Source organism: Dipodomys spectabilis, unplaced genomic scaffold (genome assembly GCF_019054845.1).
Source record: "Dipodomys spectabilis isolate Male_0828 unplaced genomic scaffold, ASM1905484v1 ptg000107l, whole genome shotgun sequence".
Taxonomy (NCBI): Eukaryota; Metazoa; Chordata; class Mammalia; order Rodentia; family Heteromyidae; genus Dipodomys; species Dipodomys spectabilis.
The window spans coordinates 5,458,503-5,486,105 of NW_024870784.1; the positions used below are offsets into that span (position 1 = coordinate 5,458,503).

Below are 27,603 nucleotides of genomic sequence, written 5' to 3' on the forward strand. Positions count from 1 at the left end.
GGAAACAACCCAGACAGAGCCATAGACTGGCTAAGCAAGCACTCTCCCACTTAAGCCATTTCCATGGATCTTGTATTGGGACTGTAGTCTTGGGAGAGGAGCTCATTTTCTTGAGGCTGGTTTGACCTTAACAACTCAAAGCAGCCAAGGTTAAAGGCTATGCCATCATACTGGTTGTATGATAGCTATGCTGCTTGTATAATGATAGCTCCTGTGTCACATTTTCAGACCTAAAACATGGTTATGTAGTCAGTATCCTCAATTCTCTTTTCTCTTTTTTTACTTTTAATGTTCTTCCAGACTCTACCAGACTCATATATCTCATTCTGTGTATCACATTTGTTGTTTTCCCTTTGCTGGTAGTGTTGTTTGAACTCAGAGCCTTACACTTCCTAAACTGGTGTTCTACCGCTTAAGCCACAACTGCAGTCAGCTTTCCACAAGTTATTTTTCCAAAATAATAATCTCTCAGACTTTTCTGTCCAAGCTGGCTTTGAATCTCTCATCAGACACAATGAATCCCCAGTAACTGAAAAATCTGTTCGTTCTAACCAAATTTCACCTCAGCAGAAAATTTCAGTAGATTATGATAAGCGTCAATTATTGTAAGACAAAAACTGCTGGGTGGCAGCAACTCTGTCCATCATAGCCATCCTCATGGTTCACCTCTCTTTAAGCTTTCAGAAAGTAGGAAATACACAGATCATGCACACTTTATTGTTGTTGTTGGTCATGGGGCCTTGAGCACTGTCCCTCAGCTCTTCAGCCCAAGGTTAGCGCTGTTCCACTTGAGCCACAGCACCACTTCTGGCTTTGTCTGCTCATGTGGTGCTGAGGAATCGAACCCAGGGCCTCATGCATGCAAGGCAAGCACTCTACCACTGAGCCACCTTCCCAGCCCAGATCGTGCACACTTTGACTAAAAAAACACTTTAAAAATTACCTTCAACATTAATCAAGACACAGTATTCATAAAGCTGCTTTGTTGAATGACCAACTCTGTACAACTACTTGAATATAATAAATATATTTTTAATTACCTTTGATCTCTTGTTTGGTGTATATGCCTTTGCATTGCTAAATACCAACCGAACGTCTTTACAAAACTCCGAAGGGTTGTCATAATTTCCTGCTTCTAGAGTTTCCCTTACTGTGCCAAAATCCATTGGAGTGTCTATAATATCTCGGTAGTCCTAGGTTTTAAAAATAATTCATAGATGAATTTCTTGCTCTTAAAATCATAAATACATAAGACCTTGAAAATATTCAGTGATAAAAGAGAAAAAGTGAGAGAGATGTTAAGAGTTAATAATGATTAAAAACAGACTCAGATATAAATATGAAGTAGAAAGAATATTATTTCCAAATATCAATGTCCTGCTTCATACTCTTCAGTGATTCCCAAGCTCCCTACGGTACATCTGTGTTATCATTTCTCTTGTTTATTTGTTGGGGAAAGTCAAAATAGGGAATTGAAGAAATGTTCCAGTTACTTTAAATGAATGAAACTGTCCCACTCTTCTGCTTTTCCTAGTGCTAAGCCTACATAATGCTGATAAGAGATAACCATTTATAAACCATTGCTACGAAATACTGCTTAACAAATAAAAAAAGTACTCTTTATGCTCCTACAGCTAATTTAGTGGTGGAAAAAATTAACATAAAACCTAACACATCCAGATATAAAAGCAAGGTACAAAGAAATATTTCATTGTTAATGTCTCCTGATAATAGGACATGAAAGCTTTTTTAATTTCCTGCTTTACACTCTTCAGCAATTACCAGGCTTTCTTATACTCTGTTCATTGTTATAGTCTCTACTCTCTAAGACTTCATTTAAATACCTCTGCCCTCATCTGCTCTTCACAAAACAAGAAAATTCCCAGACATTCAAACAATGGAAACTTACTGGATATTCAACCAAATCAACAGGTTGTCTAAATGGCTCAGAATCTTCACACTGAAAAATTAAGTTCACTAGCTCCTTACACTGTTTCTCCCAGCTGCTTTCAATATAGTTGGTAGCTTTGCTGCTCCTTTTTTTCCAGTCATGGACCTAAAAATACATTCATAATATTAAAAAGTTTTATAGGAAAAAAACTACATAAGACACTATGGCAAAAATGCAACTGAACCATCTTTACTGTGTTCTCTGTGTCATTAAGAATTATGGCTACTTTACAATGTATGTCACGCCACACATTGTTCTAAACACATTTCTTCAAAATTAAATTTTAAAGTGTAATTCAAACACAATTCAATATAACCTGTCCATTTCAGAAAAGCTACATGATTATCTATGAAAAGCATACTCCAAACAGAACACAATGCCCACTCAATGGCTACTTCACTAACGTATAAAATTGGTTTTCATAGATTATGAACGCCTGAATTCCATAATGTGACAGGCAAAGTAACAGCCCCACTGAAGATATCAATATCACAATCCTTAGATCATCATCACAGGGACAAGGTACTTTGCGGATGGAATTTAAGATATGGAAATTGTACCACATGGGCCCACTGCTATAACAGGATCTTTGTAAGAGGGAGACTGAGAGTTCTATCAGAGACATCACACTGCTGGCTTGACTATAAGAAGGTTGCCTGCCCCAAAGGGTGGGGGCAACCTTGAGAAGCTGGAGAATACCAAGAGCTACCTCTAAAGCTTCCAGCCAAGCCAACACCATGACTGTAGCCCAGCAAGGCCCATATCAGCTTCTGATCCACACATCTATAGGGTAGGAACATTTTTTTAATTGCTTAAGCAACTAAGTTTATCATTTCTTACAACAGATAAAGCAAAGAAATGAAGATAACTCAGCATACCTGAGTTTAGAAATGAAGCTATATGAAAATGGCAAATCAGATAATACTCAAGTCTTGGATGCTCAATGTTATTTAGGGCAAGCATAGTGAAAGGAAACTGGCATTGGATTTTTTTTTTTTTAATAAGTTTAAACTTAAGGAGCACTGGATGAAATTTAACATGAATTTTTAAATGTTTTACCATTTTCTTGTGAAAGATCTATTAACCTATTGCATCAGATGCTGGGCTAATGGCACTCTGATTCAATTACCCAGTTTTCGAAACTTATTTTCCATTACCCTTAAAATTTTATCTTCCTCATTTTTCAAAAGATTTAGTCACCAAATCCTAGTTAATTATCTCCTTAAAAGATCTTGTTTTCCCATCTGCTCACAACAAGCACCAACCACCCTTATCCCAGGAGACCAAGCTCCATGGGACACTAACAATCAGATCTAACATATCCACCTTTCCAAAACTCAACATCCTTTGGATTCTACTATGGCCGAGAAGCCGGTCCTCTACCAAATTCTAAATGGCATCCCTGGATTTCAGTATAGCATCATCTGCCCCTAGGTAACAACCAGAAACAAGTCACTTCATTCACAGCATCTGGCTCCTCCACACCAGCCAGACTAGCATCCCAACCAACCTATCTTCTCTACTGTCCTTGTCTCACTGACCAGCATCCTGCAGGCCTCTGCTGCCCGCACTGTCCCTGTCTTACAGACCAGCATCCTGTCACCCTATACCCTTGCCCCTGCCCTTGTCTCACAGACCAATGTCCTGACCACCCCCACCACGCCCATCTTATCTCACACTCACTCACTCTGGAACAATTCAATTTAAGCATTGCCTAATTACATTTAGTAGCAATTCCTTTCTTCTATATAATATTCAACATAAACATACTTTAACTTTTCAAGGACAAAGCCCAAATCAAAAAACAAAGATTTAGGGGGGTTTTTTGTTTTTTAATTTTTTGGGGGAGGGTCCGGTCGTGGGACCTGAACTCTGGGCCTGGACACTGTCCCTCAGCTCTTCAGCTCAAGGCTAGCGCTCTACCACTTGAGCCACAGTGCCACTTCTGGCTTTTTTCTTTTTGCTTATGTGGTGCTGAGGAATCGAACCCAGGGCCTCAGGCATGCAAGGCAAGCGCTCTGCCACTGAGCCACCTTCCCAGCCCCAAAGATTTAGTTTTTAAAACAAAAAATACACAGAGCATAAAAGTCAGTCATGCAGTGTAACTTACTCTCCTTTTCCCAGAAGATGTTTTAGGAAGATCACTATCATCCTAGGAATAAAACAAAACATCTTGTGATTACATCACCCTGCTGATAACTAAGGTTTCTTTTTTTTTTTGGTCGGTTGTGGGGCTTGAACTCTGGGCCTGGGCGCTGTCCCTGAGCTCTTCAGCTCAAGGCAAGCGCTCTACGACTTGAGCCACAGCACCACTTCCAGTTTTCTAGTGGTTTATTGGAGATAAGAGTCTCACGGACTTTCCTGCCCCGCTGGCTTTGAACCGCGATCCTCAGATCTCAGCCTCCTGAGTAGCCAGGATTACAGGCGTGAGCCACTGGTGCCCGGCTAGCTAAGGTTTCTTAACTCAGGGTCTTGCATTTGCTTGCTAGGCTGGCTAGAGCTCTCCTTGAGTCCAGCATTCTGCTGACTAACAGGAGACAGAATCTCACAGATTTTTCTACCCAGGCTGGCTTTAAACTTCCATCTTCTCCATCTCAGCCTTGGAAGTAGTTAGAATTATAGGCATAAGGCACCATTATCCATCTTAACAATGCTTAACCTTTCTCCCATTCCGTCAAAAATGTGGCTTCAAAAATGTAGCTACTCATGCAATGATTCCAAACTTTCTAATTACAACTGCTCATCAACAGGTGCTGGTAGCTCATGCCTATAATCCTAGCTCTTCAGGAGGCTGAAACCTGAGGATCATGGTTTGAAGCCAGCCTGGGCAGGAAAGTCCTTAAGATGCTTATCTCTAAACACCAAAAAGCTAGGGATGGAACAGTGGGTCAAGTGGTGAAAGTTCAAGGACAGTGCCTAGGCCCTAAGTTCAAGTCCCAGGACCAGCACCAAAAAAACCTGTTACACAGAAATATTAAAACTGAGCCTGGCGCCAATGGCTCATGCCTGTATTCCTAGCTACTCAGGAGGCTAAGATCTGAGGATCGCAGTTCAAAACCAGCCTGGGCAGGAAAGTCTATGAGGCTCTTAACTCCAATAAACCAACAGAAAAATGGAAATGGTGCTGTGGCTCAAGTAGAGCACTAGCCTTGAGCTGAGGGACAGTGCTCAGGCCCAGAGTTCAAGCCCCATCACACACACACACCAGGCCCAGAGTTCAAGCCCCATCACACACACACACCAGGCCCAGAGTTCAAGCCCCATCACACACACACACACACACACACACACACACACACACACACACACACACACACACACACACACACACACACACACACACACACACACACACACACACACACACACACACACACTTGTATTCCCCATTTCTTAAATCCAAAATTCACTGTTTACATTCTGCTCTCTATCTATAACACCTAAAGAAATCTAGTCTTCTACTTCTTGGATTTGAGTTTCTGTATATTTTCCTATTCCTTAATTATTTTCCAGTGTATATACTTTTATTCCCATCTATCTTGGCAAAATAAAATCAGTAAGCCCAAGTAGAAGATTCTGTAGAAATTAACATTATTCTTATAGATGTACAGAACAGCCTTCTGTTCTGTATAAAATGAAACCACAGAACAACTCTACCAGTTATCCATGGGCTTATATGTTAGGGCCATCCAAAAAAATCCAAAAGAAAGAATTGTCCGCATACTCTGTACATAGTCTTTTTTTTTCTTTTCTATTGGGTGGTTTTAGGTTTTGAAGGCAAGGCTTTGCCTCATACTTACTAGGCAGGTACCCTATCATTTGAACCAACCTCTCAACCCAACAGCTGTTATTTGACAAAAACTTTTAAACATTTAACAAAAGTAATGATAAAACTGACAAGCTTCATACCAAATCATCAGCATTTTGCTCATCATTTTCAGATGTGTTAGACAGTTCTGAGATATTTGTACAGTCTTGGTTCCTAAAAAAGCAAAAATTTACATTAAAAGAATGTAGATGTGGTCACTATTGCCAAGAATTCAAACTGCATACTGAAGTATAAACAGCTCCCTAAGGTTCATATTCCTAAAGAATCAGACCAGATTTTGCCCTAGTCCTCCATGGAGGCCATCTGAAAATCCTAATCTAGAATACTGCTGGGTTTTTGTTGTTTTTATTTTAGGTGACATAGGTTTGAATTCAGAGCGTTGCCCTTACAAGGTAGGGACTCTCCCACTTGACCCATACCCCTAGCCCTCGTCTGCTTTTTGGTTATTTGTTCAAATAAGATCTTGAATTTTTATCCAGGAGTGGCCTCATACAGAGTCTCCTACCTCCAGCCTCTTGAATAGCTGGAAGATATCATGCCCCACTATACCCAGCTTGCTTGCTGAGATGGTATCTTATTAACTTTTTGCCTGGAATGGCCTTGAACCACAATCCTCCCCATCTCCACCTCCTGAGTAGCTAGAATTGCAGATATGAGCCATGTCATCTACCCTACAATGACTTTTTAAGTATATATAAAAATTAAACTGTCACCAGTGACGCTGGCTCATGCCTATAATCCTAGCCACTCAAGAGGCTGAGATCCAAGGACTGTGGTTCAAAGCCAGCCTAGGCAGAAAGTCCGAGAGACTCTTATCTCCAATTAACCACACAGAAAGCCAGAAGTGGAGCTGGGCTCAAAGTGGTAGCTAGCACTCTGTGATGCACTGTGGTACACAGTTCAAGCCCCACTGGAGGAAAAAAAATGCAAGCTATCACTCCAGAAAAGGCCCAATGAATACCCTCACTTTGAGGAATCTCTGAATGGATTCTCTTACAAAAAGTGAAGTACTGAGACAGGAAGGAAAAGATGAAGACATTAAAGTGAAGGCCTGACCCTCACTGAACGTTCACACAGGAGAAGACTGAGGATGAGAAAAATGTGTTTCCTGAAGTAGAGAATAGGACTCTGGGGAGACATAACCAAGTCTGAGTCCTGAAGACAGGACAGAATTAACTCAGGAAATCTGAGAGGGAAGCGGTTTTCCAGTTTTGGTCTAGGTGCAAAAAAATGATGGACCATCTACAAATTATTCTCTCAACCTGGACATAAAGACACTGAATACTGATTTATTGTATTATGTCTGAAACCATTCTAGAACTCAGATTACAATTGCCACCTCAATCTTCATTCTATTCCAAACTGATTTCCCAATGCAAGAAAGAATGGGGAATATTCATAATGTACAGTTTCATAGAATCACCAGGAAATACCAGGAAGTCACAAATTAAGTGCCCTCAGCAAAGTCAGAGACTAACTCTGGGGAAAATATCAAGGTACAGTGAGGAACAGAGAAAAGATGACAGAAAATACAACTGGATCTTTAGAAAACCAAAAAGGATATTGGTATAAAAATTATCAAAGTCCAAGGAAACCCTACAACTTGTTCAACACCAGTTTATAGGAGCTAATCATTATTTCACAGGTATGCTATATAAAAACAGGGTGTGGATGAGAGGCATGTGGCACCCAACAAGAACAAAACCACTTCAACATTTTACAAGCATAAAAAGCGGATCAGTCAGTTTCTCCTTCTTTTATTAAAACTGCAATTTGGTACCTACAGTAAAATTTAAACGGGCATAATTCAGGAAGTAAAAAATTAAAAAGTAAACAATTCTAAAAACACAATATGCAGTAAATTTTTATACAACATAGATAATCTAAGATTACTTACTTAATAAATTTTAAAAGCTGGTCAGTTATCTTTTTAGCTGATCTTGCAATTACACTTTCCGGTTCATTAAATGTTCGGGCATTATGTTCTATGTATCGGACTTCCCAAATTAATGCAGACAGCCTCCTTCAAAAGCAAATAAACAATTGAGGGCTTAGACTAAAAAGTTAGAAAGAAACCAAATCAAAGGACATGCATGTTAATGAAAGAGCAGCACATGATCCAAACCACTGATGTGGGACAGTGAACTACCTTCCATGCCATCCACTCAACCGCAGGCCTGGGCTGTGATACCTGCAGTGACATGGAACTTCAGAAAGCAGCTGAACACACCACTTACACAAACACCACCTTTCCTTTCTACAACTCAACACTTACACACACACTCACAAACATACAGACTTTCTTTTCCACCAGGCCTTTTTCCACCTTAGAAAACTGCTGGGCTACAGTCAATGTGGCTGTAAACTGCCACAGCGGTTTCTCACTCACATGCACAGTCTAGTGTATAATATCAGAGATATAAAGGAAAGCAACTGTGAACTTAAGAAGATGCCTGTGTAATGGTTAAGTTCTATAAATCAACTGCTATAAAAATCACTATTGGACATGAAAGAAAAGCCACTGCTTCTGTCAAGTAATCTTTCTGGGTCACAGGCACACTGCTAATATATCCTTAACCAATTACATCGAGTGTAAAGGAATCTGAACATATAAGTAAGAAACAGTAAGGGCTGGGAAGGTGGCTCAGTGGTAGAGCACTTGCCTTGCATCCCTGAGGCCCTGGGTTGGATTCCTCAGTACCACATAAGCAAAAAGAAAAAAGCCGGAAGTGGCACTGTGGCTCAAGTGGTAGAGCGCTAGCCTTGAGCTGAAGAGCTGAGGGATAGCGCCCAGGCCCAGAGTTCAGGCCCCACGACCAGACCCCTCCCCCCCCCCCCCAAAAAAATTCTAATATTATCAGGGCTGGGAAGGTGGCTCAGTGGTAGAGCGCTTGCCTTGCATGCATGAGGCCCTGGGTTCGATTCCTCAGCACCACATAAGCAAAAAGAAAAAAGTCGGAAGTGGCACTGTGGCTCAAGTGGTAGAGCACTAGCCTTGAGCTGAAGAGCTGAGGGATAGTGCCCAGGCCCAGAGTTCAGGCCCCACGACCAGACCCCCTCCCCCCCCAAAAAAAGTAAGAAACAGTATGTACATAATATAATCTAAGAAAAACACAGGACTAAAAATTAAGGACAGAAGCAAGGTATTTTACCTTATGGCTTGCTCTCTCCAAATTCACCCAACACCACTAAGGAGAACATCTTATTCCAAAAGAATGAAATCCAAATAAGAAAGGTTCATCTGACCACCTGTTCCTCATTTACCATAACCGCTAAGGCCAAAGGGTATACCAATATACCAGTTGGAAAGTTCTCTGCTCACCTGTAAAACCGATTGCTGAGCCTCGTTCGAATGGTGTACAGATCAGTTGGATAAGCCACCACAGTGCAATACTTTGGATATGTAGAGAGATCGACTGGGCCTGCAAATGCTGCTGCTGCATCTGTTAGGGAAGACAGGAGAGCCTTTGACAATAATCCATCATCTTTAGGTGACAGAGTAATGTGACCGGTCAAATCACAAGGCAACAAACACAACCTCAACTATGCTATTTGAAAATGCTTTTATAAAAGGGGTTGAGTGTGGGTCTCAAGTGGCTATGTAGAAAGCCAACACAACAAGAGCAAGGCCCTGAGTTCAAGCTCTAGTACTGACAGAAATACATAGATATAAGCATACGTCTATACAACAAAATACTTGTATAGAAAAGTTGAAAATGAGCCGGGCACCGGTGGCTCACGCCTGTAATCCTAGCTACTCAGGAGGCTGAGATCTGAGGATCGCAGTTCAAACCAGCCCGGGCAGGAAAGTCTATGAGACTCTTAACTCCAATAAACCACCAGAAAACCGGAAGTGGCACTGTAGTTCAAGTGGTAGGGCACCAGCCTTGAGCTGAAGAGCTGAGGGACAGTGTCCAGGCCCAGAGTTCAAGCCCCACAACCGACAAAAAAAAAAAAAGTTGAAAATGGAACTTTTCACCCCCAAAAGCTTACCAAGATTCAATAGTTGATCTATACCACTGATAATCCGGTCACATTCTTCATCACGTGATTTCTGACCCCATTCACCTTCCTGTGGCTTGTAGAGCAATTTCTCTAGCTCATCTGATGTGACAGAAACACTTGCTCCTAATTCTTCAGGTGGATCAACTATTAATTCAAGTTAAAAAAAGAACAAGAAGAGGTGGGAAGAAATCAATCCAAGTACTAATGGTCCGGTCCTATACCAAAATTCAATTTTCAAAGCTCACAAACTATGTTACATCTATATAATTAAAGTAAAAGTCATCCAGGTGCCACTGGCTCACATCTGTTGTCCTAGCTTAGGAAGGTGGGATCTGAGGATTGCAGTTTAAAGCCGCTCCAGACAGGGAAAATCCATGAAACTCTTATATTCAATAAAATGCCAAAAAGCCAGAAGTGGAGTGAGGCCTCAAGTGGTAGGGTGCTAGTCTTGAGCACAAAAACTCAGGACAGTAGATAGGCCCAGAGTAAAAGCCATAGTCCCGACAAAAAAATTAAAAATTTAAGTATTTTTTAACAAGTTCAAATTTGTAATTTTTCCTATTAGTACTGGGGTTTCAATTCAGGGCTCTGTGCTGTGAGCCAAAACCACTCAAACCACACCTCCATACCACCTCTTTCCTTATTTTTCAGACAAAGTAGGCTGCTTTTTGCCTAGGCAAGCCTTGGCCTATCTCCTCCTATCTCTGCCTCCAGGGTAGCTGGATTGGTGGCAAGCATTAGCCTGTTGGCCTTGTTTGTTGAGATGGCAGTCTCACCAATGTTTTGCCTGGAATGACCTAAATTCACAATCTTACTCATCCTTGCCTCTGGAGTGGTAGAAATACTTGTTTGCACTGCTGAACCTGGCCCCAAATTTGCAGCTTTGTAAAGATTATCACTTGAGATTAACAAATTGCTACAATTCAAGTACAACACAATCTACCCACCCTAATAAAACTTAAATTGTCATCACATTCTCAGATATCAGAACTCATTTAAAAACTTAAGGCAACATAGGCAAATTAATCTCGACAGGAGAGATGACTAATCTCCTTAACTGCAAGGAGTATAAATGAAGTAGATGACTTCTTTTAACTCCTAGTGGGGAAAGTGGAACGCTTAAGTACAAGTTCTGACAGACACAGGATGTCATCATCCATTGTGGCAGCTTGTGTTTTCAGGCCACTCTCCAATGGAGACATGCCACACACACACACACACACACACATATGTAACACACACATAAATAGTGCCTCTAGGACAGCTGCTTTAAAGCAGTTTTTAAACTAAAGCATGAAGAAAATGCGTATGGGAACTTTCCTGACAAATATAGTCATTAAAAAGCCAATGAACATGTTTTATACAATATCGATTAACTTTTTGAACTCTGGGCTTCATGCTCTCACTTGACTCCAACACTTGCCGCACACCTCCACTCTGGCTTTTTGCTGGTTAATTGGTGGTAAGAGTCTCTTGGATTTGTCTGCCTGGGTTGGCTTGAACCAAGATCCTCAGATCTCAGCTTCCTGAGTAGTTAGAATTACAGGTGTGAGATACCACTGTCTAGCTCTGTGAATGATCTCAACTTCAAGGTCTGACCTGTTATGATTAGCTATGGGATGGACAATTTTTAAGTATGAATGATGATGGCAATAAACCTTTAAGTCATGTTCTTGAAAAAGAAAAAATGACTTCAATTTTATTTTCTACAGAAACATAAGAAATTGAGTAGACAAGATATCCACCACTCAAAGAAACCGAAATTCTCCCTTTCACAGTCCATTTCACAGTAATGATTTCTACCTATCCAAAAGGCAAGGCAGTTAAAGCAGTTGGGAGAAGTGGCACAAGTCTGTACTTCCACATCTCAGGAAGAGGACTGACTCCAGCCAGGCTAGGCAACCTACCTGCCAAACAGAAACAAGGACCTAGGACTAATCCCAAGCACCTCAACTTTAAAAAAAAAAAAAAAAAAGGAGAGGATGAAGGAAAGCTGTATGAGCAGTCAATATAACAAAAGACTTTTTTTTTAAACCAAAGAATATTAAACCACATCACACTCAATACCATGGACCCTAAACAAGGTTTGTTTATAAACAGGGTTTCACTATGCAGACCAGGTTGTTGCCCTCTCTCTCTCTCTGAGACTCCACCTTGTCCAGCTCTTACTTTGCATTTTTAACCTGTGTCTCAATCTACCCACTGCTAACAAGGGCAGTAAAAAGTTTCTGATCTGGGGGCTGGAAGCTCACAACTGTAATCCTAGCTACTCAGCAGGCTAAGATCTGAAAATCACAGTCCAAAGCCAGCCCATAGGACTCTTATCTCCAATCAACCAACAGAAAACTAAAAGTCGCAATGTGGCTCAAAGTGGTAGAGTACTAGACTTGAGCAAAAAGAGCTCAGGGACAATGCCCAGGCCCCAAGTTCAAGCCCCAAAACCTCCCTCTCTGCCACCCCCATCCCGCAACCAAAAATAAAGGTTTCTACCTCATAGAGTTGTTGAGAACAATGTCTAGCAGAGTGTTCAAAAGTTAATTAGGTGGCATTTGCAGGGAAATGGATGGAGCTAGAAGAAATCATGTTGAGCAAGGTAAGCCAAGAGCAAAGAGACAAACGGTACTTGGTCTCCCTGATAAGTGGATATTAAATCCAAAATGTTAGGTGATACGACAAAATTAACAGGACTTAAGAAACAAAGAACTTCCACTCATCTGGTAGAACCACTACTAAATAACCCCATGCTGCTGATCACATGTATGGTGTATGTGTACACCGTTACATGTTATAGACCGTGATAGACAATTAGCTCCAGGAAAGTTAGAATGAGCTTGTGACTTTAAATGATCATCATTATTCCACAATACTGAGAAATTTGGGCAATTATGTAATCACTTAATCACAATAAAAAAAAAAAAAAAACACCAGAAAACTAGAAGTGGTGCGATGGCTCAAGTGGTAGAGCATGAGCCTTGAACTGAATTGTTCAGGGACAGCTCCCAGGCCTAGAGCTCAAGCCCCACGACTGACCAAAAAAAAAAAAAAGAGAGAGAGAATCTTTCATGCGATTGTTTCTAACATATTTATAAGATTATGTCTTTGTTGCCTTGTATGTCCCTCCCCCATGGTACAACCCCTGCTTTCACTATATATGATGTTGGTATATGTGGAGGGGAAGGGAAAAAACAAGTTGTTACAACAGGGATACAGGAGGACCCATTGCAACAATGAGATGTACAAGTCGTTATGTCGAAAAAGGAACTTTACAACTTTGGTGGGGGGAGGGATGGGGAGAGGGGGGGAGGATACGAAGGGATGGGAAGGGGAAACAAAGCAGGAGGCTACAATGCTTGATAAGAAATGTGCTCATTATCTTGCCCATGTTATTGTAACCCCTCTGTACAGTATTTTCACAATAAAAATTTAAAAAAATAAAAATAATTTTAAAAAATTAATTAGAGATATTTTTGTGTATCATTCAGGTTAGAATCCTTCCCCTCCCCCCACCAAAAAAAAAAAAAAAGCACAAGAGGCAATAGTGTGTGAGGCACTGAACATCAGCATAGAGAATAGAAACAAAACTGGGAGAAGATGAAGGAGGGGGTGACACTGCTCAAAAAGAAATGTACTCATTACTTGGGCTTATATAACTGTAACCCCTCTGTATATTACCTTTACAATAAAATAAAATTTAAAAAAAGAAACAAAGAAACAAAGATGGACTGCAGCAGCCTACCTGGTGAAAGAAAGGAGGCCACATGTAAGGAGGAGAAAGTCAGGGGAAGATCAGCTGATCAGAAGATCAGCTGAGGTCTGAAGGCAGAACTTAGAATACAGGGAAAACAGGGAAGAACTGGAGAAGAGAGAGCCATAAAGTACTTCCTGTTAAATGTTCTGTTTAATACTGATCACTCTATGTGTGGAACAAAAACAACAACAATAAAAGCAAAAAAAGAGATAGCAAGGCAATTGGGCCATGGCACCTGTCATCTTAGTTACTCAGGACTGAGATCTGAGGATCATAGTTCAAAGCCAGCCCAGGCAGGAAAGTCTATGAGACTCTTATCTCCAATTAATCACCAGAAAACCCGAAGTGGTGGTGTAGTTCAAAGTGGTAGAGTACTAGACTTGAAGAGCTCAAGGACAGTGCCCAGGTCAAGCCCCACGACCAACCAAAAAAAAAGTGGGATTTTTACTATCTATTAAGTGCTCTGCACACTGCAAATTACCTTTGTATGCATACCTACTACTGGTAAGTAAGCTCAAAAGAAAATTTAACAGTCATCAATGACTTCTAATAATGCTGTTATAAAATTCTGAAGGTGGTCAGTATTTCCACAAAACTCTTAATTACAAAATAAAACTGCAACAATGGTTGATGGTGATGTGACAGAAGAGAAAACACAGAAGGTGGCTTGGGACCTGCCTCTGTCTCCCAGTGCCATGATTACAGGTCTGCACCACAGTGCCAGCTAGAACAAGTTCTGTTAAGCTAGGCAAACATGACAGAAGACAGTTTGGCAGTTAAAAAAAAAAAAACAGCAGAAAGAAAGATAAAGTATCCTTTCAAATATTGATCAAAGTGAACAAGAAGGAAATAATTTCACAGCTAAAATCAATACAGCCAAATGAAAAGTGAAAAAGTAACAGTACTAGAGGAAAGGAGCTAAGTAAACAGCTGGTGGCTCAGGAGCCATGGGGCAGCATGGCTGCAGCAGTGCTTGACTTTCAAAGTAAGAACAGACAGTCCATGGAAAGGAAGACCAGAGTAACAGAGTAAGGATGAAGGAAAGGGAGCAGGGCTACATGCGGAGGCCCATGAGAGTTTCGAGCAGGGTTCTGGGGCAGATAACAGGTTACTGACTTCTGGAATAGGGCTGGAATCTGAGGTCAGGAACAAATAAGTCACATATGGAGTTCTGTCATCTTTTTCCATACATAAAGTTCTGAGTTCCTAAACAATTTGAAAACAATTATGGAAGAACAGCGGTATGTCTTGAATATATATTGGCAATAGAAAAAATGTAAATAATGTAAAGTATGATTTGGTGAATATATACCATTTTCAGGAATTGGTTCCATGTCCCATGGGCTCAGTTTTTCAATTTCAGTATTGTCCCACCTGTTTACAAAAACAATAAAACTCTTGTTAGCCTTTCAGGAGAACAAATCATGCACAGCAGAGAAGGCAGCAAAAAGACCTCAACTATGAAATGACCCACTGCAGCAAGGAAAGGCTAAATACTGACTTCAATCACTTAAAAAGGTTTAGTAGTAATAGGAAGTGTAAAGTGTTCTGCGAGGTGAAGAAGAAAGCAGTCCTCCTGGACCCAGAGCACCAAGTGAAGACATTATGAAGGCTCTGCCTGGCAGCCCAGGCTAGGTAGCCAATGGGAAGAAGATTAATGATCTAATATTAATACTTACTCCTGAACTCTAATTATGACAATATTAGGTAAATAAAAATTAGGAGGATACAGACATATTTCCAGGGTAGCAAGCAGAACATGAACCAGCAGGAGAATTATAACAGAAAATAAACAAGACGTCACAATGAGTTCATGATAAGTCAAATTCTATCAAACCTGAAATGTCTGCTTCAGGGACCTATCATCTTAAATGACTGACAAGTGATACTTTCTACCAGCATACAAACCTCACAACGTAACACTGGAAATGACTATCTGGATACTGTGGCTGATATGGTTCTTGACTCAGCACTGTCCCAAACCACCAAGCGTCATCAATGATAGACCGAAATCTGTCACCTAGGAAGGAAACAAAGGACCAAAAAGACTGAGACTTTGTTAACATCTGTCAACAATGTTATTTATAAAATACCATGGAAACATATAGAACAGAAATCAACATGTATAGCTAGGCATCAGTGCCTCAGACCTGTAGTTCTAGCTACTCAGGAGGCTGAGATCCAAAATCACTGTTCAAAGCCAGCTCAAACAGGAAATCCATGAGACATTTTTCTCCAAATAACTGGGAAAAAGCTTGAAGTGGAGGTGTGACTCAAGTGGTAGTGCCAGCGTTAAGCAAAAAAACACCCAGGCCCTGAGTTCAAGCCCCAGTACTGGCACAAAAAAGAAATTAACATGAATTATTTTGAAATGAGCCAACTTTCCTGCACTCTCCAACAAGTTTCAGCGATAACAAATATAAGAACAGTGTTACATTCACAAACACATTAAGGTCAACAGCCATATAACATAATAGAATAAAATGGCTTATGAGTGAAATTTCCTTATTCAATGAACTCAAAAGACCATCCCAGATAAGTTATATTGCAGTTTACAAAATGAACCAAAGAATAAAGGTTAAGAAAATTCAAAAATCTCTCATTATATGTATGTTATTAATATATACTTGTTAGTACAGTTATTAACTGTAGAGTGTACACAAAATTTCCTACAGAATCAAAATTGTAACAGTTAAGTTTGGTTACACTTCATGATTACTTTAAGATTATATAAACTATCCTATTTTTAAAATCATAGGACAGTAGTGCAAATTATTATATGAAAATAACCATCCCTGACATGGTGTGTGGAGATCTAAAAATTAAGCCCATACTCAAAGGGTCAAAATAATATTTTCCAAATGTACAAACCACAAAAGAAAAATGGTTGGCTAACAAAGTCTCCTAAAATTTGGGCCAAGCCCTAAGTAAAATATCCAGCAATAACTCAAGTTTCATTCTCAAGAGTTTCTATGTTTACATAAATCACAATCAAGAGTGTTACAACCAAAAGACAGATAAAATGAAAGATTGTTAAGACTATATAAAATGCAATAGGCAGACAGACTTACAAGACTGCCAATTCCTCTGTCTTGCTTCATCGTAAAACTGACGCAATACAAGAAAGTCAATAACATCTGGCATGTCATGATATCTAAAAAAAAAAAGTTAAAAAATTTACAATGCTAGAGAAAAAAGTTTCTGCCCAGCAAAGAAAAAAAAATTTACAATGCTCACTCAAGTTATAATAGAAAACAACACTGTTTAAAAGGAATGTACAAGAAACTATGTAAGTTTTTAACTAGAGACACACACACACACATAATTTTTGTCCACCATGGGGCTTGAACTCTGGGCCTGGGTACAGTCCCTGAGATCAAGGCAAGTACTCTACCACTTGAGCCACAGCACCACTTCCAGTTTTCTGGTGGTTTATTGGAGATAAGAGTCTCATGGACTTTCCTGCCCAGGCTGGCTCTGAACTGTGATCCTCAGAATAGCAAAGATTATAAGCATGAGCCACCAGGGCCCAGCTAACTAGCCATATTTTTAAAGGTAAAAAGAAATAAATTTTAATAGTGTATTTTATTTAACCCAGTTATATCTTCAGTATTATTTCAATAAGAATTATTGGGCTTTTTTTCTTCTTTCCAAGTTTTCAAAGCACAGTGTGCACATGAACACCACGCTGGAACCAGCCATGCTGCAGGTGTGCAGCAGCGACCACCATGGATGGCACAGGTGCAGCAACTTACTCTGAAATGTTCTTCACCAAGGCAGAAAGCATTCCCAGCAGTTCCCTGCCCACACAAGTGGCATCAAAGCCTATGGAACAGATGGTCCCTGCCTAAGACCTGCTTGACAAAGTGCCAGTCCACTAACAAGTTCTAGTCACCTGAAGCTCAACCCCTATCTCTGGCTGCCCACAAGACTACTACAGCTGAAATGGAAGACAAGCTAATGAGCAAGAAGGGAGATTAAGTGCAGTAATTCACTAAAACTACACCCACCTAATGGAGAAGGATTTATCAGTAAGTCTTCCACTAGCCGGGTCGAGGAACGCTAGTTTGAGGCAACAGAGTGTAGGCGGCCCAACCTCGTATCGGATCCCAACTATTTTGACCAATTCTTGATCCTTTAACATAAAATGGTTAAAATAAAGCAATTCAGTACTGTAACTCTCAACTGAATTAAACTTAGATCACCCAATCAGCCATGTTAATTTATAATAGCAATCATTTTTTAAAATCTCCATGGCACAACGTTTAGTTTCTAATATAAGAATTATACTCATTCAAGACTGTACACTCATATAACCAAATATATACTACAAAAGAATACAAATAACATTACCTTGCTCGTGTAACTGTAACCCCTCTGTACTGTATCTTTACAATAAAAAATATGTATTAAGAAAAAAAGAATACAAATAAAAACACAGATCAGCACAGTATTAAAAGACAACTGTTAACAAAGTAATACATTTTGTTGTCTTCTCTTTGTACACAAATTTTTACTTATGGAATCATGTATAAGTGTATAATTACTCATATATATTCTTCAAACACACTTGGCATTAACTTTCTGCCTAATGCACTCAATGACCTCTCTTGTTTTATGGTCCACTATGTGTAGTGAGATGAGCACAGGAGCAGAATAAAGTGCCCTCCCACCTAAACAAAATAACCTTCAAATACCAGGAGTACCGAAAAACACTAAGCATTTATTCATAAAACAAATGTCCTATGTAATTACTCAAAAGACCATCCTATTTACAATATAGGCAAAGAAAAGAAAATACCAAAGAACAAATTTAAATAAAGGCGAATGAATTCTACAATAAAAATAATGAAACACTGATGAATGAAACTGAGGAGAGCACAAAATTTAGAAGGATATCTCATGTTTACAAACTGGAAACAGTGGTGTTAAAAAGCAATCCACAGATTCAATGCACCAGAAAAGCACTCCGGAAACCAGGCACCAGTGGCTCACGCCTGTATACCAGCTACTCAGGAGGCTGAGATCTGAGGATCGTGGTTCAAAGCCAGCTGGGGCAGGAAAGTTTGTGAGACTCTTATCTCCAATAAACCACTAGAAAACCAGAAGTAGTGCTGTGGCTCAAGCGGTAGAGCACTCACCTTGAGCTGAAGAGCACAAGGACAGTGCCCAAGCCCAGAGTTCAAGCCTCATGACCAACAAAAAAAAAAAAAAGCACTCCTGATGTGCACATCACATGGAACCACAAAACCCCAAGAACCAAAGCAATCTTCCTCTTCCTTCCAAGTAGTAGCCTACAAAAGGCTGGGAGTGAAACACTAGTGGTAGACTGCTTGCTAGGAAGCAAGAGGTCCTGAATTCAAACCACAATTGGGGGCGGGGGGGACAGCAGCGAAAGAGCTGTAGTAATTCACAATAAGGGGGGGGGGGGGGGGAAGACAGCAGCAAAAGAGCTGTAGTAATTAACAGCAAGGTACTATCATAAAAACAGACTCAAAGATGTAGAATGTAAGAGCTAATTCCTGTCATCCTAGCTACTTGGGAGGGAGTCCAAGGCAAAAGTTAGATATACTCTATCAGAAAAGAGAAGGTGAGAATAGTGGTACATATCTGTCATGCCAGCTGGAGAAACACAGTCCAGGCTAGCCTGAGAAAAGAAGCAAGACCCTACTTCAAAAATAACCACAGCAGGGCTGGGAAGGTGGCTCAGTGGTAAAGCACTTGCCTTGCACGCATAAGGCCCTGGGTTCGATTCCTCAGCACCACATAAAGCAAAAAGAAAAAAGCCGGAAGTGGCACTGTGGCTCAAGTGGTAGGGCACTAGCCTTGAGCTGAAGAGCTGAGGGACAGTGCTCAGGCCCAGAGTTCAGGCCCCACAACTGGACCAAAAAAATAAATAAATAAATAACCACAGCAGCCAGGCACCAGAGGTTCACACCCATACTCCTAGCTACCTAAGAGGTCAAGACCTATGGGATCCAGGTTCAAAGCCAACAAAGGCAGAAAAGTCTACAGACTCCATCTCCAAAACAACCAGCAGAAAGCCAGGGTGGGTACATGGCTCTAGGTAGGTAGAGAGCTAGTAAGCAAGCCAAGTGAGCTTAGGACCTTGATTTCAAACCCCGGTACCAGTAAAAATAATGACATAAAATAACTAGAATGAAAAGGGCTGGAGGTGTGGTAATATCCACAGACCAAGAGAACAAAAACCTAAAGGTAAAAAGCACACATCTACAGTCAACTGATCTTTGATAAAAGCACTACAAACATGAATTGTAGATGGACAGTCTTCAAAAACCTGTGCTGCAGAGCTGAACAACAGTTCATGCCTGTAATCCCATACTCAACAAGTGGAGGCTCAGGAAGGAGAATCATGATTTTTGACATCATACTTCACAAAATTAAAAACAAAATGAGAGAGAAATAATGCTGGTGAGGAAAAAAGATATGCACATGAATTAATTTTAAAAAAGATACCCTCATCTCCTGCATATATGAACATCAACAAAGGAGATTCACACAAGGGCAAAGAATGTGGGTTAACAAAGTATAGGAAGGATAGGAAAAAGCTGACAGTATGGTTAGAAGAAGAAATAATCTCTGGTGTTCTCCTATAGATGATGATGATGATGATGATGATGATGATGATGATGATGCACTGTGCATCTCAAAAGGGCTAGAAGCTTGAGCATGGGAGCACACACCTACAATTGCAGCACTCAGGAGAGTAAGCAGTAGGATCACAAGTTCAAGGCCATTCTGACCTATAAGCACCTAGTTGGGCACCAGTGGTTCATGCCTGTAACCCTACCTACTGAGGAAGATGTGAGCTGAGGACCACAGCCGAGGCAGGACAGTCCATGAGACCCTTACCTCCAATAAACTACCAAAAAGCCAGACGGGGAGCTGTGGCCCGAGTGGCAGAGCACTGGTCTTGAGCAAAATAAGCTCAGGGACAGCATTCAGGCCCGAGTTCAAGCCCAAGGACTAGCAAAAAATAAAAAGAACCTATCTCAAAAATAAAAAAATTAGCAATACACATTGCCACACACTTTCTGAGAGCCTATGTTTTGTCCTTAAAAAACGAATTTGTTCATGGGAAATCAGTAATATATGGATCTCCTCAACTTAGCCTTCTCACTGGATCTTAAGGCTTGATACATAAGAGCAGAAAGAAGCAGGAGAAGATAACGCATTCATAAATAATTTATACATGTGCTAATATACAGTATTTAGTAATATCATAAACCTACCCTAAGATCAATTTTCCTCCATGGCTCTTTGCTAGGGTTTAATTCATAAATGTTATTTCTTCTGACAGCTTCAATATAAGCTTCATGACCCTGGCGAAAATAGATTACCTAGAAAGGAAAGTACAGAAGTAAAGTTAACAGAAATATATAGAGCATTTAAACTGTTTCCATACTCATGTTTTGAGTGTGATTACTCTCACCTCATCACCCATCTGAGGAACAAAGGGAGACTTGCGCAGTGTGGTGTCCGTTATCCACACAGGAGGATGGAATTCATACAGATGCTCCAAGTCTGCAAGCTCTGCGGGAGTCATCCTCCCCAAACGCTGCCAAAGGGAAGAGCACAAAGCTTGGAAGAAGAGGAAGGGTAAGGCCATTCTGTCCCTAGAGATGATCCACTTTCAGGTCTTCTGAAATTGTACTCCTAACAAACTTTCCTATCACTTTCAAGAGGAGGTGAGAGAGGATAGGAGGGGAAGGAATTGTGTGTCACTTGGAAGACTGAGTCAGCGAAGCACTAGCCTTGCTCCTTGCTCACTGGCAAAATGCTAAGGAAAGTAAGTACCATGCATGAGCACATCCAAACAACTAGCTGTAAGGAGACACACCTGCGGCAAGGAACTGACATAGCAGCCAGCGGGCACTTGAGTGCATTTGGAAAAACATAATGTATCCTGTCGCCCTCAGATGACTGCACCTTGGTCACACGTTTGCAACTTTATATGCCAAAGTCACCCAGACAGTTAGCATCCAAATTCATAACTTATTAAAACACAAAATGACTCCCGTTTGTTCTTGTAAATACCTAAGTTTTAGAGATTTTGTTACACAGTAATGGGAAACAATATAAAGATTTAAATCTTCCAAGAGAACTATCTGCGTGACATGAGCACCTAAGGTGTACATATTATAAAGGAACAGCAATGTTATTACAATCAGAGAAAAATAACAAGACAGAACATTTAAAATAAAAATGGTAAACATAGCAATAACAGGTTTAGTCATGGTAATCTCAGCTATTTGAGAGATAAGGGAGATCACAGTTTGAGGCCAGTCTGGGCAAAATGTTAGCTAAGACCTCATCTCAAAAAAAGCCAGGAGCCAGTGGTTTATGCCTGTAATCCTAGCTACTTAGGAGACTGAGATCTGAGAATCTTAGTTGAAGGCCAGTCCAGGAAGGAAAGTCCATCAGACTCTTATCTCCAATTAATCAAGGAGAAAAAAAATACACACACACACACACACACACACACACACACACACACACACACACGTGCGCACACATGCACACGCATGCACAACCAGAAGTGGAGCTATAGTTCAAATGGTAAAGTGCTTGCCTAGCATGCATTAAGCCCTGGGTTCCATTCCTCAGTACCCCATAAACAGAAAAAGCAGGAAGTGGCACTGAGGCTCAAGTGGTAGCATACTAACCTTGAATAAAAGCTCAGGTACAGTGCCAAGACCCTGAGTTCAAGCCCCAGGACTGGTCCCCCCACCAAAAAAATCTTAGGGACAGCACCCCAGTTCAAGCCACAGGACCAGCATACACACTGAAAAAAATAGTAAGACGGCCATGGTTCATAAAGCCTGCGATTTCAAATAAGCAAGACATAGGTAAAAGGACTCCAGGTTGGGAAATAGGAGGCCACGCCCACAAAATAACTAAAGTAAAAAAGATCTGCATATGTGGCTAAAGCAGTAGAGTATCTGCCTCTCAAGTATAAACCCTAAGTTCAAACCCCAGTACCACAAAACAATATTTAAAAAAAAAAATTGTATGCCAGGTACAGGTGGCTCTCACCTGTAATCCTAGCTACTTAGGAGGCTGAGATCTGAGGATCGTGGTTCAAAGCCAGCCCAGGCAGGGAACTCCATGAGACTCTTATCTCCAATTAACCACCAGAAAACCAGAAGGGGAGCAATGGCTCAAATGGTAGAGCTCTAGCCTTGAGCAAAAGAAAATCAACAAGAGTGCTCAGGAACTGAGTTCAAGCCCCAGGACTGGCAAAAAAAAAAAAAGCAACTGCAGACAAAATCAGATGATAGCATCTAAACATGCCTTGGAAGTCCTTCTATTGTTGGTGTGTTATGGTGGACTATAAGCAAAACAGAGCTTTCTTTTTAGGTTTCAGATTTGGAAAGATGTGATACTCCTCAGCTCAGTGGAAATGAATCAGTGTTATATAAAGGATCTTACCCTGAGGACAGAAGAGTGTAAAGAAAGAAATAAGTGGGCCTAAGAAGCTGGCTCAGTGGTAGAGTGCTTGCCTTGCATGCACAAGGCCCTTGGTTCGATTTCTCAGCACCACATAAGCAGAAAAAGCAGGAAGTGGGGCTTAGGCTCAAGTGGTAGAGCACTAATCTATAGCTGAAGAGCTGAGGGACAGTGCCCAGGCTCAGAGTTCAGGCCCCACAACAGAGAGAGAGAGAGAAAGGAGAGGGGAGAGAGAGAGAGAGAGAGAGAGAGAGAGAGAGAGAAGGGCTGGGATGGAGGCTCAGGGACCCAGTGCTTACCTAGCAGCAATGAGGCCCTCCGTTCAACACACAGCACCCCAAGTTAATTTATTCATAAATTATTTTAAAACACACACATACAGAGACAGAAGGGGGAAAAAAAGAAACAAAAAAAGTTTCAACTTCTCAAAGATTTCTGGTTACTAGATATATAAAACATCACAGCAACAGAATGTACGTACTGTATTTCTAAAAGACACATTTCTTACCTCATTTCTAGGCTTACTTTCTTTCTTTCTCTTCCGTCTTCTCTTTGGGGGAGATAAATTCTCAGTAGACAGTTCATCCTCTGAACTACTACAAAATCGAGTGATTCGTCTACGACATGACATTCTTAAAGGAGGTTGCAAATTAATTCCTGCATCTGCTGTCCAATCTGAGTATCTAGATGAAGAGTCACTGGAAGAGGAGAATGTTTTAAATTGCATAGGACCAGGACCAAAGCACTAATAGCAACTTAATCATATAATCCTGAGGGGAGACAGGATAGAGAACACAGAAAGAGGGAAAATGAGATCCCAATGAGGTATAACTTGAACATCCTGCCCACAGGATAGAGTACACCAAAAATCATGACAAAGATGGAGAAAAGGAGAGGTCATCACTGACACTGAACGTAAGGGAAGAATGTAAACAACACAAGTGAGAAATCCTTCTGAGAGCTGATGGAAGCTACTACTGCTCAGAAAACAAAGTCCGTTAGACAGCAAAGATCAACTGTCTGTCAAACAGCAAAGAACTCTAAGAGAAGCCCCCACTACACTATGCTGGAGAAAGCTGAGGATTAGGCAAGAGATCATCTAAGTCATCAATGGCTACACTGAGAAGCCCAAGGCAAGCACACACAGAAAGCTGTTAAATGAGGCTTGCTCTGATATGATAGAAATCAAAGAATGGACTTCAGCTTGAACATACACTAGAGGATAAGAAGAGTCAAAGGAAACTAGAAATGAAAAGCTACCTCATAGTCCACAATTACTTTCATCAACCCCTAAAACAGGGTGAGAGATTTTACTAGAGCCATCCTCGGCCCAGTCCACAATAACTCCCTCAATCTCTAAAACCTCAACAGGATGCCGGTGGCTCACACCTGTCATCCTAGCTACTCAGGAGGCTGAGACATGAGGATAGTAACTTGAAGACAGGCCAGGCCAGAAGGTCCGTGAGACTAACCACCAAAAAGCTAGAAGTGGAGCCCTAGCTAGCCTTGAGCAAAAAAGTTCTGAGATAGGATGCAGGCTTTGAGTTCAAGCCTCAGGACTTGTACAAAAAGAAAAAAAAGAAACAAAAATAAAACCCCTCAGAAATGTCGCTTTATATAAAAAAAAATTGAAATGTAATACAGGCACAAGAATGATAGTTATCAGGAGACAGGGAAAAGGTGGAGTGAGGAATTATTTAATGAGTATAGAGTTTTAGATCTACAAGACAAAAAGGATTCTGGAGGCGGTAGCATAACAAAGTGAATTAATACTGAAATTCACACTCAAAAAAGGTTAAGAGAGAATGCGTACTTGCCACAAATCAAAGTTTTACAAAACAGTGAACTGAACACACCTACCTATGTTCAACACTCTACATCAGCCACCAATCATATTGGAGGTGCAGAAGACAAAAAAGGAAGCAGAGTACATGACTGAACTGGGTCAAGACAAAAAAAAAAGCAACTAACAAAAATAATTTTGAGTGATCTGTAAGTAGCAGAATTTTCTGGACATGGTTAAGAATAATTTATATAGACAGAAGAGAGATTAATGTCAAGATTCCTGGCTTGATTGACTTTTATCAAGTTGACAAACACAGCCTGACATGCTAGTCATACTAAAATTTAGATCCCAATGGATAAAATTATAGCACAGTAATAAATACATTTATATACTAATGGTTTCATCACATATACTTTCAACACTCATCTTTTAAAATATAGCATCAGGCCAAGATAGTAATCTTTTTGAGGGGCTTGACCAAGGCACTGGCTAGCACTCTACCCCTGAAGACACAGCTCCCCTTCCAACTTTTTAAAAGTTTAATAGACATAAGAGTCTCATGGACTTTCCTGCTCAAATTGGCTTCGAACCACGATCCTCAAGATCTCAGCCTCCTGAGTAGCTAGGATTACAGATGTGAGCCACCAGAGCCCAACTGAAATAATTTTTTGTTTTATCTTTTTGGTCAAATCCTGGGGCTTGAACTCAGGGACTAGGCTTTATCCCTGAGCTCTTTTGCTCAAGATTAGCATTCTACCACTTTGAGGCACAGCACCACTTCCAGTTTTTGGTAGTTAATTGGAGATAATGGTCTTATAGATGGGCTGGAAATGCATCTTAGTGGTAGAGTGCTGGCCTAGCATGCATGAAGCCATGGGTTCAATTCCTCAGTACCACATAAACAGAAAAAGCCGGAAGTGGCACTGAGGCTCAAGTGGTAGAGTGCTAGCCTTGAGCAACAGAAACTCAGAGACAGTGCCCAGGCCCTGAGTTCAAGCCTCAGGACAAAAAAAAAAAAAAAGTTTTATGAACTGTCCTGCTCTGGCTTTGAACCACAATTCTCAGATCTCAGCCTGCTGAGCAGGTATGATTACAGGTGTGAGCCACTGGTGCCCACTTAAAGTAATAGTTTTAATAAATATTATTTCCTACTGACAATTCAAATAAAGATCTTCAGAGTAATTTTATAGAAAGTTATTAATCCAGTACTGTTCTTTTAAATGTATTTAGAATTCAGTGTTAATTGTTCTATATTTGCAGTTCTATATTTGCTATTTAAATATAGTTCCCATCCATGGCTATGACAAAAACAATTAAAAACAGGTACCTTGAACTTTCACTGTAACTTTCACTTTTTCTATCACTTTTCCATTCGTCATCGTCTGAAGAACAAGAACCTTCACTCTGATCACAGGAAGTCTCCTAAGTTTTGAGGTGAGAGAAAAATCTTGATTGCTTAAAGTCAATAACATGTCGTTAAAAAACAAGTCATCCCAAAAGATTAAAATATGAGCCAGATGCAGGTGGCTCGTGCCTATAACCATAACTACTTAGGAGGCTGAGATTTGGGGATCATGATTCAAAGTCAACCTGGGCAGGGAAGTCTATGAGACCCCTATCACCAATTAACCACCAAAAAGCCAAAAGTGGAGCTATGACTCAAGTAGGCACAGTACTAGCTTTACAGAGAGGAAAAAAAACCTCAGGAACAGCTTTCAGGCCCTGAGCTAAGCCTCAGGACCATCACAAAAAACAAAAACAAACAAGCAAACAAAAAAAACACATTAAAATGTATAGGAACTATGATAACTGGTTAACAAAAACAGCAGGATAAACTTGAAATAAAAGGCAGTTTTCTTTACTAAATCCTATTCTCTGACACAGGTCAAATGAGTAATTTGTGAGATTTAACCCTGCCACTAACAGGAAGGGAGGAAGTGATCAACAAGCCATATGCTGATGGGCCCCGTGGATGTGTGGGGCTTTCCTGGGCAGGTGTGTGAGGGCATGTGGCTACAGTGTCACTAACTTCCCAGGCCTCCGGGCAGGAAGGTGAGCTCATGGCTGGCATCTGTGTATCTTTGTTGGTAGGGTTAAATTATTTGCCCATTTGAAACTAAGTTTTTTCCTTCATTAAGCTGAGTTCTAAGAGTATAGTTTTAAAATTAGAATATACAGTTCAATAAGAAGTACATTTTCCTTAGCCTTGTATCAGATGAGTTTTGCAAAGATATATTTCCAGTTTTGTCTTTTTGTTTTCTTAACAGTATCTTTCTCAGAATAATACATCTTCATTTTAATGTAGTCCAAATGATCAATTTTAGTTTATCTAAGACATCATTACACCTAGACAAGGCAATAATAAACAAGATGGCCTCTGATATCCCAACTACAGTACATCTATGAGCTCTCATTGAGATACCCCAGACAATCCAGTTAGCTGAGGTGAAATCAATGCACTCACTGTCTGTCCCTGCTATAAAATGGAGAATCCCCTGATTACCTGGTCCCGTGGAATGATGAACACCCTCAGAGGTGTCTGGTTCTGACACTTTCTGGTATTTTCCAATGTTTCTCACTGGTCTCAACCTGCTATTCTGTGTCTCTGTAGCATAGTTTCTACTCCTCCTCCTCCTCCTCAAATGCCACGATAGCTGGTTATGTCACAGGGCCTCCAGGCTCACCCATGACCTGAACCACAGCTGTCCCCATCAAGAACAAGAGCAACAGACTCCAGACCTGGGTCCATTCCCCATACCAGAGGAAAAAGCCATAGTAACTTCAACGTCTCATTCCCTAAGGAAATTCAGGGT

The 27,603-nt window shown here is 40.6% G+C and overlaps 1 protein-coding gene across 3 annotated transcripts in view; it reads right to left on the minus strand.

Annotated features, from left to right (window-relative positions):
• Brwd1 (bromodomain and WD repeat domain containing 1) overlaps positions 1-27,603 on the minus strand; it is a 99,625-nt gene that overhangs the window by 21,205 nt on the left and 50,817 nt on the right. For 2 of the 3 annotated variants that reach the window (XM_042687230.1, XM_042687231.1), the window contains exons 22-36: positions 26,118-26,212; positions 23,513-23,702; positions 20,987-21,112; positions 20,787-20,894; positions 17,544-17,668; positions 16,605-16,687; positions 15,442-15,553; positions 14,846-14,907; positions 9,774-9,929; positions 9,103-9,223; positions 7,678-7,803; positions 5,861-5,933; positions 4,062-4,103; positions 1,910-2,056; positions 1,041-1,193 (exon numbers count right to left, since the gene is read on the minus strand). In XM_042687230.1, the coding sequence (XP_042543164.1) occupies positions 1,041-1,193; positions 1,910-2,056; positions 4,062-4,103; positions 5,861-5,933; positions 7,678-7,803; positions 9,103-9,223; positions 9,774-9,929; positions 14,846-14,907; positions 15,442-15,553; positions 16,605-16,687; positions 17,544-17,668; positions 20,787-20,894; positions 20,987-21,112; positions 23,513-23,702; positions 26,118-26,212 (1,719 nt within the window). Of the gene's footprint in view, positions 1-1,040; positions 1,194-1,909; positions 2,057-4,061; positions 4,104-5,860; positions 5,934-7,677; positions 7,804-9,102; positions 9,224-9,773; positions 9,930-14,845; positions 14,908-15,441; positions 15,554-16,604; positions 16,688-17,543; positions 17,669-20,786; positions 20,895-20,986; positions 21,113-23,512; positions 23,703-26,117; positions 26,213-27,603 lie in introns of those variants that run through there. The other variant, XM_042687232.1, reaches the window with a different exon arrangement.